Raw genomic sequence first — 15,571 nt, 5'->3', positions numbered from 1 at the left:
CAGACCGTTCTTTGATTTCTTTTGACTTGTTCACGCTTGAGCTCTTCATTTTTGAGTGATCTAAGTCCTTCTAATTCTGAAATGAGGTTTGTCGATAATATGAAAGAGATTGTAAGTGAAAGAAAAGTAAAATCATTGTTAATTAAAGATGGCATACTGACACCCTGGAGGCCCGGAGTTCGAACCTCTGTGAGGGAGTTTTTTTTGCACGCATAAAACATTTCTAAGCTACAGCCCCTATAAATTAGATTGTCCAGCCCTGTCTTAGAGACTAATCCATCGGCGTTATTCTGTTTATGTTCAGATTTATTTAAATAGATAACTCTGAACATAAACACCCTCAGAATCTCTGGAGCTATTTTTAGGCGCTCTATTTTTTTTACAATTCGAAGAATTTGAATTATATTAAGGCGCTGTCCGTTTGGGATCTGTTCACATGTTTGGGATCTGGTCACATGTTTTCATGGTTTGTGAAGTCAAATTGGAGTAGTGATTCAGGTCAAAACGGGAATTGGAGTGAAAAGGCGAGTTGAACAAAAGGTGTTTGAACAAAATTTCGCTTTCTTGGCCGTGCTTTTTTGTTCACATGCGGCAATTTGACTTTGATTTGTACTGTTTTCTTGATTGTTTCGATTGATTTTGTAAATCCTTTTTCAAGTGAACTCTAATCTTTTCCTGTTCTAGTTTTTTTCGAGTCATGGAAATTTCTTCGAATTGTTGCTCATGACGTCCTACGTTTGTTTTTTTAAAATTTTTGCTTTGCCTTCCGATCACGTTTTTTGTTTTACAGCGTTGACGCACCTCACTCATTGAATGGATTTTAGTTTTTCGTTCATTAAATGACGCAATGTAGTGAATACGGTCAAGGTCAAAAGAGTAAAATCAAAAGAAACGGGATGAACCAATACATCTCGGACATTGAATCAAAGTGCATAACGTTATTGAAAGCGTAATTTTATTTTGCAATCCCATTGTGCGTCAAATTCATCTGTTTTTTTTTACAATTTTGCTTTAGGTCATGTTTTTCTATTTTCTCTCAATGAAATCAAGTGTTTATTAACAATATATCAAATGTTTATAATGAATTTTTGGAGATGTATGTTCTGAGATTGACAAGCTTTTGTAATAGATGCCCAAAAGTTGACAGAATTTTTTTAAAGTTGAGAAAAAAATTTGGCTACTGAAATTTTCTATCTAATTGTTTTTTCTTTATATACATTGCTCTGACAAGCCTGGTAATTTATTTTGGAACTGTTTATCGAGAATTTTTGTCGACCTTGATTTTTATTATTGTACAGACAGTTATGTTATTTTGAAAAGCCTATCAGTGTTAATATTCAATTGTTGATTCTCCTTTTCGGTTTCGGCAGTTTTTTTAATGAGATGGGTCGGAACATTATTTGCAAATACACATTGCAGAGCCTGCTTGTTAAAAATTGTACACTGGAAAGCTTTCCAGAAACGTAGATCGCGGTTTGGGTGGACTAAAACTTTGTACTATTGCACATTACAGAACCGACTTTAACGCTAATGCTTCCTGAATTGTTCAGAATTGCGGGTGATACGAAGCGTTTTGTGACATTGATGTTTATGTCACCCATCAAAAGCTAGGAGACAATATGCGTCAAAGAAATGCAGAAAAGTGACGCTGTTTTAAAGTAAAAGACAGACTAAAATATGTTTTTTTGCTGTTTTGGTTCGATTGAATTACATCAATGCTGGCAGTTTTTTACAGTCAAAAGAAAAGGAGAGCAATTTGTTCAAGGAAATATAACAAATTCAATTTACTGTATTACTGCTGCATTGCAACAGTAGTAATCTGGATTGCCCGAAGAAATTTGTTTCCAGGTTTTGATTGTTCTGGGTCACCATAACGTTTCGGTTGATGTAGGCTTTAAATGTTGTCTTCTTCGTTGCTCGTTAATCAACAGAAACCTTTAGCGCTGCAATTAATTTCAAAATCAGTTTACCTTCCATTACTAGTAAACTTCATTTCTAATTGAAGAACTTCTTTTATAAAGCGGCAATAACTTTCCCGAAATTGCCTTCTAGTTAACTAGATCACCGACCTAAATTCGGAATTCGGAGTTGGTCTTATTCGTTAATCGAATTTTATTTTTCCAACGAATGCGTTTATCCAATTGCTTAAAATATGTGAATTTGTTGTGTTGAAGAAACTTAAATTGATACCATGAGTTTTGCGGCGTTTTCTATGCCGATAAAAAATGAGCTTACTGATTGATATTGAATATGAGCAGGAAACCGTTATTTCATTTTGGGCTGTAAAGCGAGCTTCGACTTTGCGAGCCTTTTTTAAATGTTCGTTCATCTTTATTTTTTTGGTTCTATCTATAGCACAGTGAAATTATAAAGATTGCACTCGACAGGTATGCTATCAGTTTGAAATAAATAGCCTCTTTTCCCCACTTTTTCTTTTGAATTTTTTCATGGCTTTGTTCAAGTTCAGAATTAAATTATGATGCAATGGTTATTAGCCTAACTATACTTTTGAATGACCGACTTCAAAGCGATTGAAGTATTATAGTTTTTTTATTTGCAGTTTTTTGCACTTTTAATTGCAAGTAGTGATAGGAAATCAGCTTATATGACCATATTTTGAACTGGACGATATCGATATCTATTATCTTATAGGTCATTTTCATCTGATTATTATACATCTGATTTCATAATTTCAACTGATTCGCTTTTGATTTTAGAAAGTTTTATCCGCTTTAGCAGTATGCTCGTATCGAAAGTTTATTATTATTGAAAACTAGTCATTGCTGCTTTTAAAAAGACACCGTTTGCTTTTAAGAGGTGTCAATTTGATCTTAAATACTTACATGCTGTAACTCGATGGAATTTTTAAAATTTTAAATCAATTAGCCTTATGTTTTCGTGTCTATAAACATGTAAACTTGCTGTACGAAAAGAACTTAACCTACTTACCTATCGAGCGAATATTAGCAATGGCAGTAAATAATGAAAGCAAAAAACTATCGGCTTTCTGGCGTCTCTTCAGTATATGAAGCTATGGAGTTTCCTTAAGCTTTCAGTCAAAATATGTCCCTGTCTTTTCAATGGCCTTTGTTTCCTGGAAATTCAAGTTTGTCTGACGGAACTGGGAACAGTAATGGGGAATTAATCCCTTCGAGCTTTTGTTCAACTCTTTTTACTATTCTGGGCTCATTTCCTGGTTAGTCTGCCAGTTAATTAAGGACTGACGTTTACTTTGTCACTGAAGAGATTTGATGCTATTTCGGGAATTTACAAATACGTTTTCTCGAGCGATTCAATTTTTTTTATATATTTCAATATATACCACTCAGTTATTATCTTGAAAATTTTCCTTGGGAAACAGAAGCTTTTTATTGCGTGTTATTTTCCAATTTTTTTGTATCTTAGCATATATTTAGTCGAATATAAAATTTGAGGTTTTGGCCATCCAACAGTAAACAGTATTTTACATTTCTCCGAAATACAATTTTTGGTGAATTTTACTACTTTATGACCAATTTCCTGGCAGTTTTTCACGTCTTCTATTGTGGATTCTAGTTGGGGCGTTTTCAGTTTTCGAAAAGTGGCTACATTAATCTGCCAGTCAGAACACTGTTTCGACGGATCGAATTGTTGACGTTCATTTATAGGCCTGCTCAATCAGAGTGGCGGGCGAAAGAACAAAAATGTCGATAAAGCTTTTAATTTCTCTCAAATGAGTTATATAGAAACCGTATTAGTCCTGCCAGTCGTATGTATGCTATTTTCTGTACTGTCAATTTTTTTGTTTTATCGTTTTTTTTCGTCTGGCTATCGAATTTGCATGAGAAAAAGGATAAACTAAAAAAGCCCAAAAGCATTGGTTCACTGAGCAGTTCTCTAATGGCCTTTTTAGTCTCTAGTTAGGCAGGCTGTTCAACAAAACTGCTAATGATACTTAAATCAAGGTCTGATTGGCATTTCTTAAAGGTTTAGATCCCGCAGACAGCTCTTACCTCCCAATCCTGTGCTGCCCCTTAACCAACCGAAATATGCTATATAAGCAAAAATACACTGTATAATGGACAATTTTAGGTGGTTTTCGCCCTCAACTTTTCTCTCCTTTCACACAGTCATGATAGCTCGCATGAGTTTTGACAATAATATAATAATAATAAATCAATGAAATAAAAGCACCAAGGCGGACGGTAAATAAGCAAGTTCATGCTTTTTTGGTATCGCCCGAATAGAGAACAAAGAGATTTTTTGACTGACCTAGATATTACAGACAGAGGATGAAAGAAGGCAAAAGTGGAACAAAAATCGGAACTTTTAAATAAATGCAGCTTATAAATGCAGCCCCACGCTATTCAATTGAGAGCAGTTCGTCCGACGCTAGTTAGTTGCTTTCCTCTTTCTTATTTGTTTGGTGAAAAACAAAACATAGGTGGTTTGTGTGAGTTCCTACGGAATGTCTCAAGGTTTCGTTGTCTATTATCTTCAAATCTTTCGTTGAAGGCAAATAGTCTTCTCTTATTTTGTTTCCGAGTAATATTTTGGTCGTGATATTCTGGCAGTTTTTGCACCCATTAATTTGAGGTTTTGACCATTTGCCTCGGTAGTTTATATGTAATGTTTCTGTTAGCTTTGAGAGGGATCTTAATATGAAGTATAGTCTTCTTACTTGATTATCCTACTGTATTTACCTGTTATATGTTGGTAGGATTTGTTTAGAGATTAAATTTTGGCGTTCTATAGTCAGAAGTGAAATAGTTTTAAATCTTGTTTACGGTTTTAATTTTAATCTTAATTTTTAGATTACATTGATTTTTTTAAGAATTCAATCGCTGTCAAAATTTATTTTTTGAACATCTCTCAAACAACGTTTGTGGCAACTATAATAGTTCTCTGGTCTTTTTATGCGATTGTTTGCTTGACGGATTTACCGTCTGACCCCTTTGACTCTTAGTCCTCAGAAACGGGATAATCAGGTAACACCCGGAGGGCATCAAGGGCTCTTAGAGCCTTTCGGCTCACTAGACTGTGTGATTCACCAAAACTGGTTCTGGAGACATAAATTAATGGTCTGAAGGGCGGCTCTTAAAGGGTTGACCCCCCACTTAACCTCCCTCCCTACTTCACCCCGTCCACCCACATAATCCCCACTTCAGCCCCTGCCACTCCTTACCCGCTGCTCATCGTTTCAACCGTAACCCAGCCCGACCATACCTCGTGGTTTCCTCCCACGCCCCGTTCAATTAAGCTAAAGCTAGCCTCCACAAACTGTAAGTTTTGTTTTAAGCTCCTGAATTACTTCTGGTTTTTGTTGCCTGCTTTAAGCCGCTGGTTTTTCAGCTCTACATCCTACAATCTGCTAGTTCTTTTTAATTGCTCAGGGTCGTTTTGTCGAATTAACCAGACATTTTTTCATTTTCTCAAAGCAAAACTTTGTGTTTTTTGTCACTGAAAATAATTCCGGGAACAGGTGTACTTCAATAATTGGTCAGTTTTGTTTTTTGATTAGATGGTTGTCAATTGCTGGATGGATTGCGAACTCTTACGAATTTTCTCATTCTTAGGCAGGATTTTTTGACATGCCACGCTGGCTCTTTTGGAAACTATCAGATGATTTTACTACAAGAATTTAGCAAAAGCTGATTCAACTAAGTCAGGAAAAGCAAGACGCAAACTTATGGGTTATTGGATTCTGCCTATAAAAAAACCTTAAGTACTAGCAAAAGTGTTTTCCCATGAGAAAATTTACGACAGTTGTTTCTGTTTTCGTGAATATAAAATTTATTTTTTTGATTTTTATTGAAGACATGTAGTTATTGCCTTATGCACATGCTTTGATGAAAGGTATTTTTTCAGTTTATTTAGTGGCATTTTATCTTGTAAATTTGCAAATCTTAAAAGTAAATTACATCAAAGAGGCATGCATTCGTCAGATTACATTGTTTAGTAAATCTTTTTTGTTCAGGGCTTTTTTAAAAAAAAATCGCCGTGTCTTTTGTTGGGCTATGGTGGCTACCTGCTTAGCGATGAGATTTTAGCGCTGCATGCTCTTTTGCAAATTAGGGTCATTTTGATTCGCTTCTATGTCGAGTTTCATATTCCGCTATTTGAAAGCTGCTTTTTGAAAGAAGAATCTAATTCAATTATATTCATATTCCTCCGACAAAGGCATCGGAGGGGACAACATACAAGCGCCCAGACACTTCTATTGGTGCTCATTTATAAATAACATTGAACATAATTATAATTAAAACTACTCAAAAGATTTTTGAAACTGAGTATTAAACCCAAAAAACTGGTGGGCACGTCTGGTGGATTATTTAGAAATCTCATCAATAAATTGTATTTTAATCATTTGGAATACTGCTAAATGCTAACAAGATTTGGTTATCAGACGGATTTTCAGGTAATATCCTCGGACTAATTTCCTCTACTTTAATTTAGTTCACTATTTCGAAAAGTGCCTCCGTTCATTTCCCCTTTTATTTCGCTCGCGCTAGGATTTACATTTAGCGTGCCGCTTTGTGAGGATCTAATTAAATTTAAATTTGTCGTGATTTTGTTGGCTTAAGTCTGTCTGGTCCCATTAATTACGCCCTTCGTTTTACAACACTGTTCCTGCTTTCTTTGGGCCTTTTAAAGGGTTCTTTTTGACACTCAAAATGTATTCCCAGGGGAATTTTATCTTCCTCTGTCTTTCGGTTTAATTAGTATCCTTCTTTTTGATGATTTTGCTTGCTTTGAGAACTACAAAATTGTTTTCTTTAGGACATTCGCGTTCTACAATTTTATTTTGTGAACTAAATTTTATTGTTTCAAAAGACGCTGTAAACCTGACATTATCATCACTTTTTGAAATTTACAGTTTTACAATTGTTTAAGTTAAATTGTTGTTTACTCTTTTCAGCCTTACTTATTTTCCCCTTTTCACCAGCGCTATAATACTATTGTTTTTTCATGTAAGCTTGCCTTTTCAATGACGTTTAAAGTTTTTTCTGTACTAAATTTTTCTTTGTTAAATTGCCAACTAACTATATATCACTTTTTGTATCGTCTGATGAAATAGTTTTGAAAAGGTAAATACTTAGGCACCAAATGTAAAATCCGAAAATTTTGTAAAATGCTAAAAATTTGTAAAAATCAAATGCCACCGTGCGTCATGGCATTTTTAGCAGACATTTTTGTCATTACTTTGTCTGGGAAATTTTTACCTGCCTTTGTTTTCGGAATAATTGACTCCTCTTACGGAAGATGATGTTTTACAATCAAACGGGAGTGGATTTTATTTTGATTTCACGCACCTGAACGTTTGTTCATTATTACTCCGGTTTAAGCAGGATTTGCTTGTAATATTGTTTAATTCACAAAAAATTCTATATTTGACAACTAGCAACAGAAATGTTTACAGATTTTTCTATTGTTACTGTTAATTCTTGTCGCAGTTAAAATTCGCCGAACTTCTTATGATCTTAAACTGTAATAGTGTTATTTTCCTTATCATTTGTATTGGTTTTTTTTCTGGGTCCTGCTAATTGTGTTCTAAATTGGATTTAAAAATAAAGAGTGATACCATATCTTTGCTCAAACTCATTGGGACTAATCTTTCTATTCGTTCTGTTAGAACGGCCGAAATTTTTGACATCTTTGAAGTGAACTTGTTTGTTTTCTGTTTTTGTTCTATTTGTCTGTATGCCCCTTACATTCTTTCTGTTGTTCGGTAGAAATACTATAAAAGCTTGACATCTTTGGCATGGTTTGTTTATATGCTATTTGATTTGATTTTGTCAGCGCTTGGCGTTAGTTATAGATTCCTAATAATATCCGACATACAATATAATACATAATATCCTGAGAACAGCTATTAATTTTTTAGCGTTGTCCTTCGGGCAATGTATTCTGCTATGTCTTAGACTCTACAAATAACGGTTTTTGTTTTGTGATTGCACTCTGGTTATGTATCTTTTTCGTTGAGAGTTTCTAAAAATCTTACCTAGCAGAAAATAAGAGTTAAGGTTCGAATGAAATGCTGCTAGAGAACTTTTGCTCTTATTATTTTCATGTAGAGTTATAATTATTGCAGGGAATTCACGTTGGAAACCTGCTTTGAATATGTGCTAATCGAAAGTTTATTGCTGCCAATGAACACCGTGTTTTTTTTCTGTCATTTTTGGAGTCTTCGTTTGTTCTTGGGCTGAAGACATGGGGGGTGTCATTTGAAAATCCGATGCAGAGTACTTTTTGCGCAGAATGGTTTTCGAACCTCGTTTTTGCTGATAAGATATAAGGTTTACTTAATAGTAAGATTTTGCTTAAATTCCATTGACAACTCACTATCTTTTCAAAGTTTTCAAAGAAATGTTAATCAGAGTCGTTTGTCCGCTGTCTCTTTTATTGCTAGATTTTGTTGCGACGACACTTGGGGTGGAAGGAACTATATAGTCAACAGAGCTTTTTGTTCAGTCATTTTGGCTCATCAATATATTTTTTGTAGAAAGTTGTAAGTGGTATCACTTGACAGCCCGCCAAAAGATGTAAAGTTAAAAAAATGTTTTTGTTTGTTTTTTATCAATTATTTTTTTTACAAATTTTGTTATTTTACCAACCCTGGAGCTATATTGAGGCTCTTATTTGTCTGAATGCTGTTTTTAGAATAAAACATATTTGGATTTGGATCTAAATATCTGGATTTTAAAGAGTAATTTTTTTGTTTTTAATTTTTGTTTGGCCATTTGACTTCTGTTTTGGCTTCTTTCTTGAAACTTTTTGGCTATGTATACTTATTGAACGCATTTTTAGTGATGAATACAGGGTGATGTATGAATTGCGAACTAATGATTTTGTCGACTTTGACACTAAACGTTTTCATTAGAGTTTTGTAATTCTGTCACACTTTCTGGTTTTTTGTTGTTGTGTTACTGAGTCTCAATACTTATAGTTTTCTTTGAAATTGAAACGAGGTCAAAGTATAACTAAATATAGTTCTCAACTTGAATGTACTTTAAGTAATTTTTGGGTTTTGTTTATAGATTTCAATTCTGTAATGTTGTCTCAGTCTGCGTTATTAGAGGTCTCATTGATTTCAATATTTGAGTAGAGGAAGCTTATGAATGGCTTGAGTTCATAGTTACTGTTTTTTGTATTATCTATTCATAGTGACTGTACATGGACACTTCATGTTTTCAAAAAAGTCAATTGAATTTGTGTCCTGACCTTTTCTTGCCCTTCAATCGCATTTATTTAGGTCTTCATGGGTCAACAATGAGGCATATCTGAATCTTAATTTCATTTTTTTTGTTTAAAGCTAATCATAGATATAAAATTGAAGTGATTTAATTCAGTATAGATGAGACGTAAATATTGAGAATTTTTGATTTTTGACTATATTTGGTTTTTTGCACTCGTTTGGTTTTTCTTTTGTCAATTTCGTTGTCAAATTTTGTCAAACTGGCTTTCTAGGGAAGCATAATTGCAACTTCTGAATGTGTCAAATTGACAGCAAATGGTTTTAAATTTTATGTCAAAAAATATCTACAGGTTTTGGGAAAACTTTTTGCCTCTCAATATTGTTTTGTCGACTTGTAAGTTTTTGCTATCAACAAGACGAGCTAGTTGCTTCAAACTCAAACAGGTGTGCTTGCTCTTAATGGTTTTAGTTCTTGAAGTCTTTTTGACGTTGCGTTTGATTATACAACTTTTAACACTTAAATTTCCGCTGTCTCTTTTATTGCTGGATTTTGTTGCGACCACACTTAGGGTAGAAGGAACTATATAGTCAACAGTTTTTTGTTCAGTCATTTTGGCTCATCAATATATTTTGTGTAGAAAGTTCTAAGTGGTATCACTTGACAGCCCGCCAAAAGATGTACTTACTGTTTTTTGTAGCTTCTGTTCATAGTGACTGCACATGGACACTTCATGTTTTCAAAAAATTCAATTGAATTTGTGTCCTGATCTTTTCTTGCCCTTCAATCGCAGTTTTTTAGGTCTTCATGGGTCAACAATGAGGCATATCTGAATCTTAATTTCATTTTTAGTTTAAAGCTAATCATAGATATAAAATTGAAGACATTTAATTCAGTATAGATGAGACGTAAATATTGAGAATTTTTGATTGTTGACTATTTTTGGTTTTTTGCACTCGTTTGGTTTTTCTTTTGTCAATTTCGTTGTCAAATTTTGTCAAACTATCAAACTAGCTTTTTAGGGAAGCATAATTGCAACTTCTGAATGTGTCAAATTGACAGCAAATGGTTTTAAAGTTTATGTCCAAAAATATCTACAGGTTTTGGGAAAACTTTTTGCCTCTCAATATTGTTTTGTCGACTTGTAAGTTTTTGCTATCATTAAGACGAACTGGTTGCTTCAAACTCAAACAAGTGTGCTTGCTCTTAACGGTTTTAGTTCTTGAAGTCTTTTTGACGTTGCGTTTGATTATACAACTTTTAACACTTAATTTTTTCAAAAAAATGGTGTTTTTCAGGATTTTTTTCCGCATGTGTGGTTTTACATGATCTTACAACTACTTTGGTAGTTTCCAAGGGCATGATCTTAAAAGCATTTTTTATCTTCAAAGGGGCAAACCTGATGTACCTCACTCATGAACTAGCTTGTGATTATTTAACTTGGGTGACCTTTATTTTCTGTTTTTTTTTTCTCAGTTTAGATTTTTACGAGTGCAGAGAGCATTCATCATACATCTGCTCTCAACTATACATCTAAGCTGAACCATTAGAATCGAATTGAAAATATTTGGAGTCCAAGTATGTTGAGAATTAATCAAGGAGTGACTTGAGAGTCTTTACAGTTTGAAATTGTTTGAATACGGGATAGATGTTGATTTCTGAATTTTCTTTTGATTTTGTTACTAGGTTTATTTATTGGTTAATTTGGTTAAACGTGCACTGTTCGCTAAATAAATTTTTATTTTTGAATTTGGCACTCAGAGTAAAATTCAACCTTTGATGACTGTATTTGTTCGTGTCAAGAGTTATGTCAACAATTGCTGACTTCTGGATCTTCAGTTGATTGTGATATCTGGGTTAATTATACCTGTTGCATCTTCGACAGAAGAGGGGTGGTTCATTTTGCCCCCCAGATACTCAGGAAGAGCTACCCTGTAAGATTTGTATTAAATTTTACCAACAAGCTCACGTTTAGTACGACTAACTGTGAACTTTTTAAGAAAAACTATTCTGTCGCACTTGATAGTTAGCATGTAAGATCTTGTCAGAATTTGGTGTCATTCTGCTTTGTTGTCACTTAAAATTGTAAGAGTTTGTAAGAAACTCCCAGGATAAAAGTCTTAGAACTGTTAATTAACTTACTGGCTAGTTGCGTACTAATTCCATTCCAATACCTTTAGTGAGACTTTATTTAATAAATTGCTAGCAATACTTACAATTAGTATTGCGCGAAGAAGATAGTTTCAAATTATGCATATTGTATACAATTTAACAGCTGAGATTTAATTTTGTGATACCTCGTTTTCCTGAAGGCTGATCGTTAGGATAAAAATATTCTAAAAACGGGCAAATGCAAAATTGTTTCCATAGTCTGTGTTTCTCTTTACTTTAAAGTTTTGAAGGTTTTGTTTCCCAACAAAGTTTACAGCATGTGACTTTGTCCGGCGCCCAGCTCTCGATACGCTGAAAAAACTGATGTAAGATGCACGTATTGGACGTATTTTTACCTTAATATTTTTGGCGCGTATACTGTGATAGTTTTGTACGACAAATATTTACCTCGCAAGTTCTTGTAAGAGGAATTTCTATGTAAATACTCTGCCTTAAAATTTTTAAGAGCTTTCTTGCTAAGTTTACAGAACCTCGCAAAACAAAAGTTAATTATTCGTACAAGAGTGATATCCTTGAATAATGCACGGGTCCCTCCAGAACATGTTCGATTGCAGCGCTGAGTTCTTAGTTTAAATGGTCGCTGAAGATAAATATGAACTTCTAGTAGTCATTTCTTGCTGTTTTAGGTTGTTTATAGTCTGGACGTTTGTGGACAGACGCTTTCCACTGTTGAATTCCTTTTTACTTGTAGTGGTCTTTAGGAGTTTTGAAGGTTCGTGAAATTGAGTAGGAAAAAAGCTGAAGAATGTCAGTGCGATATCGATCCGCAAAACTTTTTGATCTGTTAAAAAACAGAATCTCAAAACTGTTTTTGAAAATTACAATTTTTATGAGATAGGTAATTTATAGCCGCTCCAGCTTTTCAGCCGGTTATTATAGCACCCCTAAATTTTTTTACAATTCAAAGAATTTGAATTGTATTGGGGCGCTGTGTTTTTTCTTAAGATGTGTTCACACATTTTTCAATGACTTTGATCTTTGCAGGTCAAACAGGTAAAGCCCAGCGGGCATTAGGTTACATTAGGGACCCAACGTGGGCTTCCATAGTCCCTCAAGTGCTTAGAATGGTGCAGCTGCTGGGATGGCCTTTATTTAAGGTTAAAAGGATAGGAGTTTTTGGGCTCAAAATGTTGCAATTTTTCATGTTTTTTGTTATGGCCATTTTACTTGTTATGGCCATTTCATGAGCTATATGTTTTGGTACTACAAATACAAACATGCAAAATGATACTAATTTTTGCATTTTTTTTCAAGTTTTTCAAAAATTTTTGTCATTTCTTTATTTCCAGCTTCAGGGGCTATGAAATGTCCTTTGGGGTTTGATAATAGAGCACTGCATAGTTTCTGTAAATAATGGATTTGTTTTAACATTTTAATGTCTCGAAATTCGGAATTTTTTTTAATAAAATCTGCAATTTTTTCAAGGTTCTCTAAAGTTTTCGTCAAATTATGATATTTGTTCATTCTCAAGTGCCAGAAAACTTATTTCACGGTCTGATAAAAAGTTACCGCGTGGTGGTTAGCTTCAATGGATTTCTTTTCAACAAATTAACTTCTCGAATATTGGAAATTTTTTGATAAAATTTGCGATCTTTTTTCAAAACATTTAACTTTTATTCAGTTTCTGCCTCAGTAGCCAGCTAACCCCGTCCGGTGTTTTATAGTATGTTTTTAGATAGTTGCTAGTGGGCAATTGAACGGGTTTCAACAGTTTAATAGAACGAATTTCTATTTTTTGAAATTTGAGATTTTTTCTAAAATTTATTGCCTATCGATCTTTGAGCCAATGAATTTTTTAATGCTTGGAATTGGGTTAACGGATAGCCTCTTGAGACACAGAAATGATTCTGAAGATAATAATTTCACAATTTTCAGCACACTTTCATTAAAGTGTGCAATTGATTTCATTTTTTAAATTTTTCGGTCATCTTTGAGATAATCGATCTTCAATGGCCGATGAATTTTTTCAGGTCATGCAGATATAATACTGGACCAATTTCAGTAACAAAAATTGGTCTTGAACATATTTTTGAGATAGGTATATTTAAAGGGATGGAGTTTTGCCTAAGGGGTAAAAGCCTCAAGAATTTTAGTAATAAGTATCTTTTTGTCTAGTTTAGTTGATTGTTTTAGTTTCTCAATTTTTTGAGATGATTTTGTTTGTATTTTGGCTGGCATTGTTCAATTGATCTGCTGATCAGGTAGAGTACTTCTAAGTGTTTCATTCAATTCTTGGAATTGTATTCAGGACTTGTCCTGCTATGTTTTTACTTCGTCGAATAAAAATTTTTCGCTTTACCTCATTTTGCCGCCTTTTCGAAATTTTGCGTGAAATCTTTTTGTTTTCTCCGGGCTATTTTCTTTCTTCTCTCATTCTGCTAAAAGTGATTTTGAACATCAGTTGCTCAGCAAAGCAATTCAAAATGAACAGAGTCCGTATAACAAATTGAAGTCAGAAATAGAAACGGGATAATTCCATAAAGCCCAATTTTAGATGCCCGCTATTTGAACGTCGTTCCTATAAGTCTTAGTTACCATCTCTAATGCTTATTGGATTTGATATTAGCCTCTGTCTGGTCTCACTACGAAACAGGAGCATGTTCAGCTCACAAATTAAAATAGTTAGCACTTTGAAATTGTCTGTACAAAAATCATTTTTTCACAAATTTTTTTCTCTTTCAATCCCAATCTTGGTTATGGGAATCAACGGTGGCTATTTTCCGGCAATCTGCCGGGTATGTTTTTTATTACAAAGTGAATAACTCTTGCCTATTTAACAATGGAGATCTGACAAAACATATATCTATTCTTTAAGGCTTAAATCTAAGATACCGTTTACATCCATTTTACAGCGCTGTCAGAATTGGCTTGGCTTTTATGAATGAAAATGAACAATCTTTGATGACCACGATTGCATTTTCTGGCACAAATTTTCCCTAAAGAACCTGGAATGGGAGAAAAATGGTTTTTTATGTAATTTCTTGTTGTATGCATTCAATGTTAACATTACAATAATCTTATAAATGAAGTTCTGGGGTGAGTGTTGAGGAATTTCTTTCTTTGTTTTTGAGTAACTATTTTGTTGTTAAGCAACCGACTTTTTTATGTTTTGTTTTACTTTTGCTAGTGATGCTCTCAATCCGTTTTTAATTCCAAAATTGTGTGATGACGTGATAGAGATATTAATGTTTTGTTTGATATATTGATGTTATAATTTGGCAGAAAAAGATGCATTTTAATCCATTCTAGTTCTAATTTGAAATCCTCTGTCCGCCCATTTAGCAAATTAATCCTCTGGTTGTTTGCTTATTCCAAACAGTAACTGGTTAGAGATACATATCTTCTTCAGATAGCTAAGTTGGTGCTAGTAATGTTGACCGACAGAGGTTTTAGCCGATAAAGAAAAAATGAGAAATTTGACTGTCCTCAATTCTTCTTGGGTTGCGAGATCTACTTGGTCAAAATATCACTAGTTCGTCCAACGATTAAAATTGATACGCTGTCGGGTTGCCGGCTTAAGTTCTTGTTTTTGGTTGTTGGTTAAACAACTGGTCGGTCGATTTGGCGGTCACCAGATAAGTTTTTTGATAAGTGCTTTCGAGCCTAGTATGTTCTTGATTATAGATGTTTAATTTCTTATATTTTTTCTTAAATGCTAGTTTTCTTTTTATCTGTTATTGTGACAATACTTATTTTCTCAAAGGGCAAGGCTGATATTTGGTTTTAATCGTTGTTAAATCTTATCTTTGAGTTATTTAATCATTGATTTGAAAGCCGATTCTCTTAGAAATTATTCTTTTGAAAACCTTCATTGTAATGGAAATGAATAAATCGAATCGGTTTCCCGTTAAAAGTGACAATTCTACCGATGATCAAAGCGATACCACCCGTTCTCAAAGGATATCGGAAAACAACAACTACAAACATGTACTGGGCGATCATAGCTCGAATGCACAAAGAGCTATTTGTTATTCAAACAGCGGGCATTGTGAAATTTCCCTTTTAAATTTGCATTCCCCCGATACAGCAAATAGTCAAAATCCGTCAAAAAAGTCTAAATGCAAACAAACCGATGAAGATTCAGGTTTGTATCAATTGAGCCGATAGTTTTCTGAACCGATTTGGAATTATTAATTTGACATCTTGGGTTGTCGAGTTGGTAATTAGAAAAAGAGTAAATATAGTTAGTTTTTGTTTACCACCTTTTTTTTAGCTTCAATAAACGC

General features: G+C 33.9%; 1 protein-coding gene across 5 annotated transcripts in view; it reads left to right on the top strand.

Moving 5' to 3' along the window:
• Positions 1-15,571, top strand: part of LOC142351019 (uncharacterized) — a 179,842-nt gene that overhangs the window by 13,010 nt on the left and 151,261 nt on the right. For 2 of the 5 annotated variants that reach the window (XM_075403069.1, XM_075403068.1), the window contains exon 1: positions 15,050-15,429. The exons of 1 other annotated variant lie outside the window; for it this stretch is intronic. In XM_075403069.1, the coding sequence (XP_075259184.1) occupies positions 15,162-15,429 (268 nt within the window). In that variant the 5' untranslated portion in view covers positions 15,050-15,161. Of the gene's footprint in view, positions 1-15,045; positions 15,430-15,571 lie in introns of those variants that run through there. 2 more of the 5 variants (XM_075403071.1, XM_075403070.1) reach the window with 2 other exon arrangements.

Source organism: Convolutriloba macropyga, chromosome 12 (assembly GCF_964194025.1).
Source record: "Convolutriloba macropyga chromosome 12, txConMacr16.3, whole genome shotgun sequence".
Classification (NCBI taxonomy): domain Eukaryota; kingdom Metazoa; phylum Xenacoelomorpha; order Acoela; family Convolutidae; genus Convolutriloba; species Convolutriloba macropyga.
The sequence above is the reverse complement of the archived record's forward strand: the minus strand, read 5'-3'. Positions and strand labels throughout refer to the sequence as shown.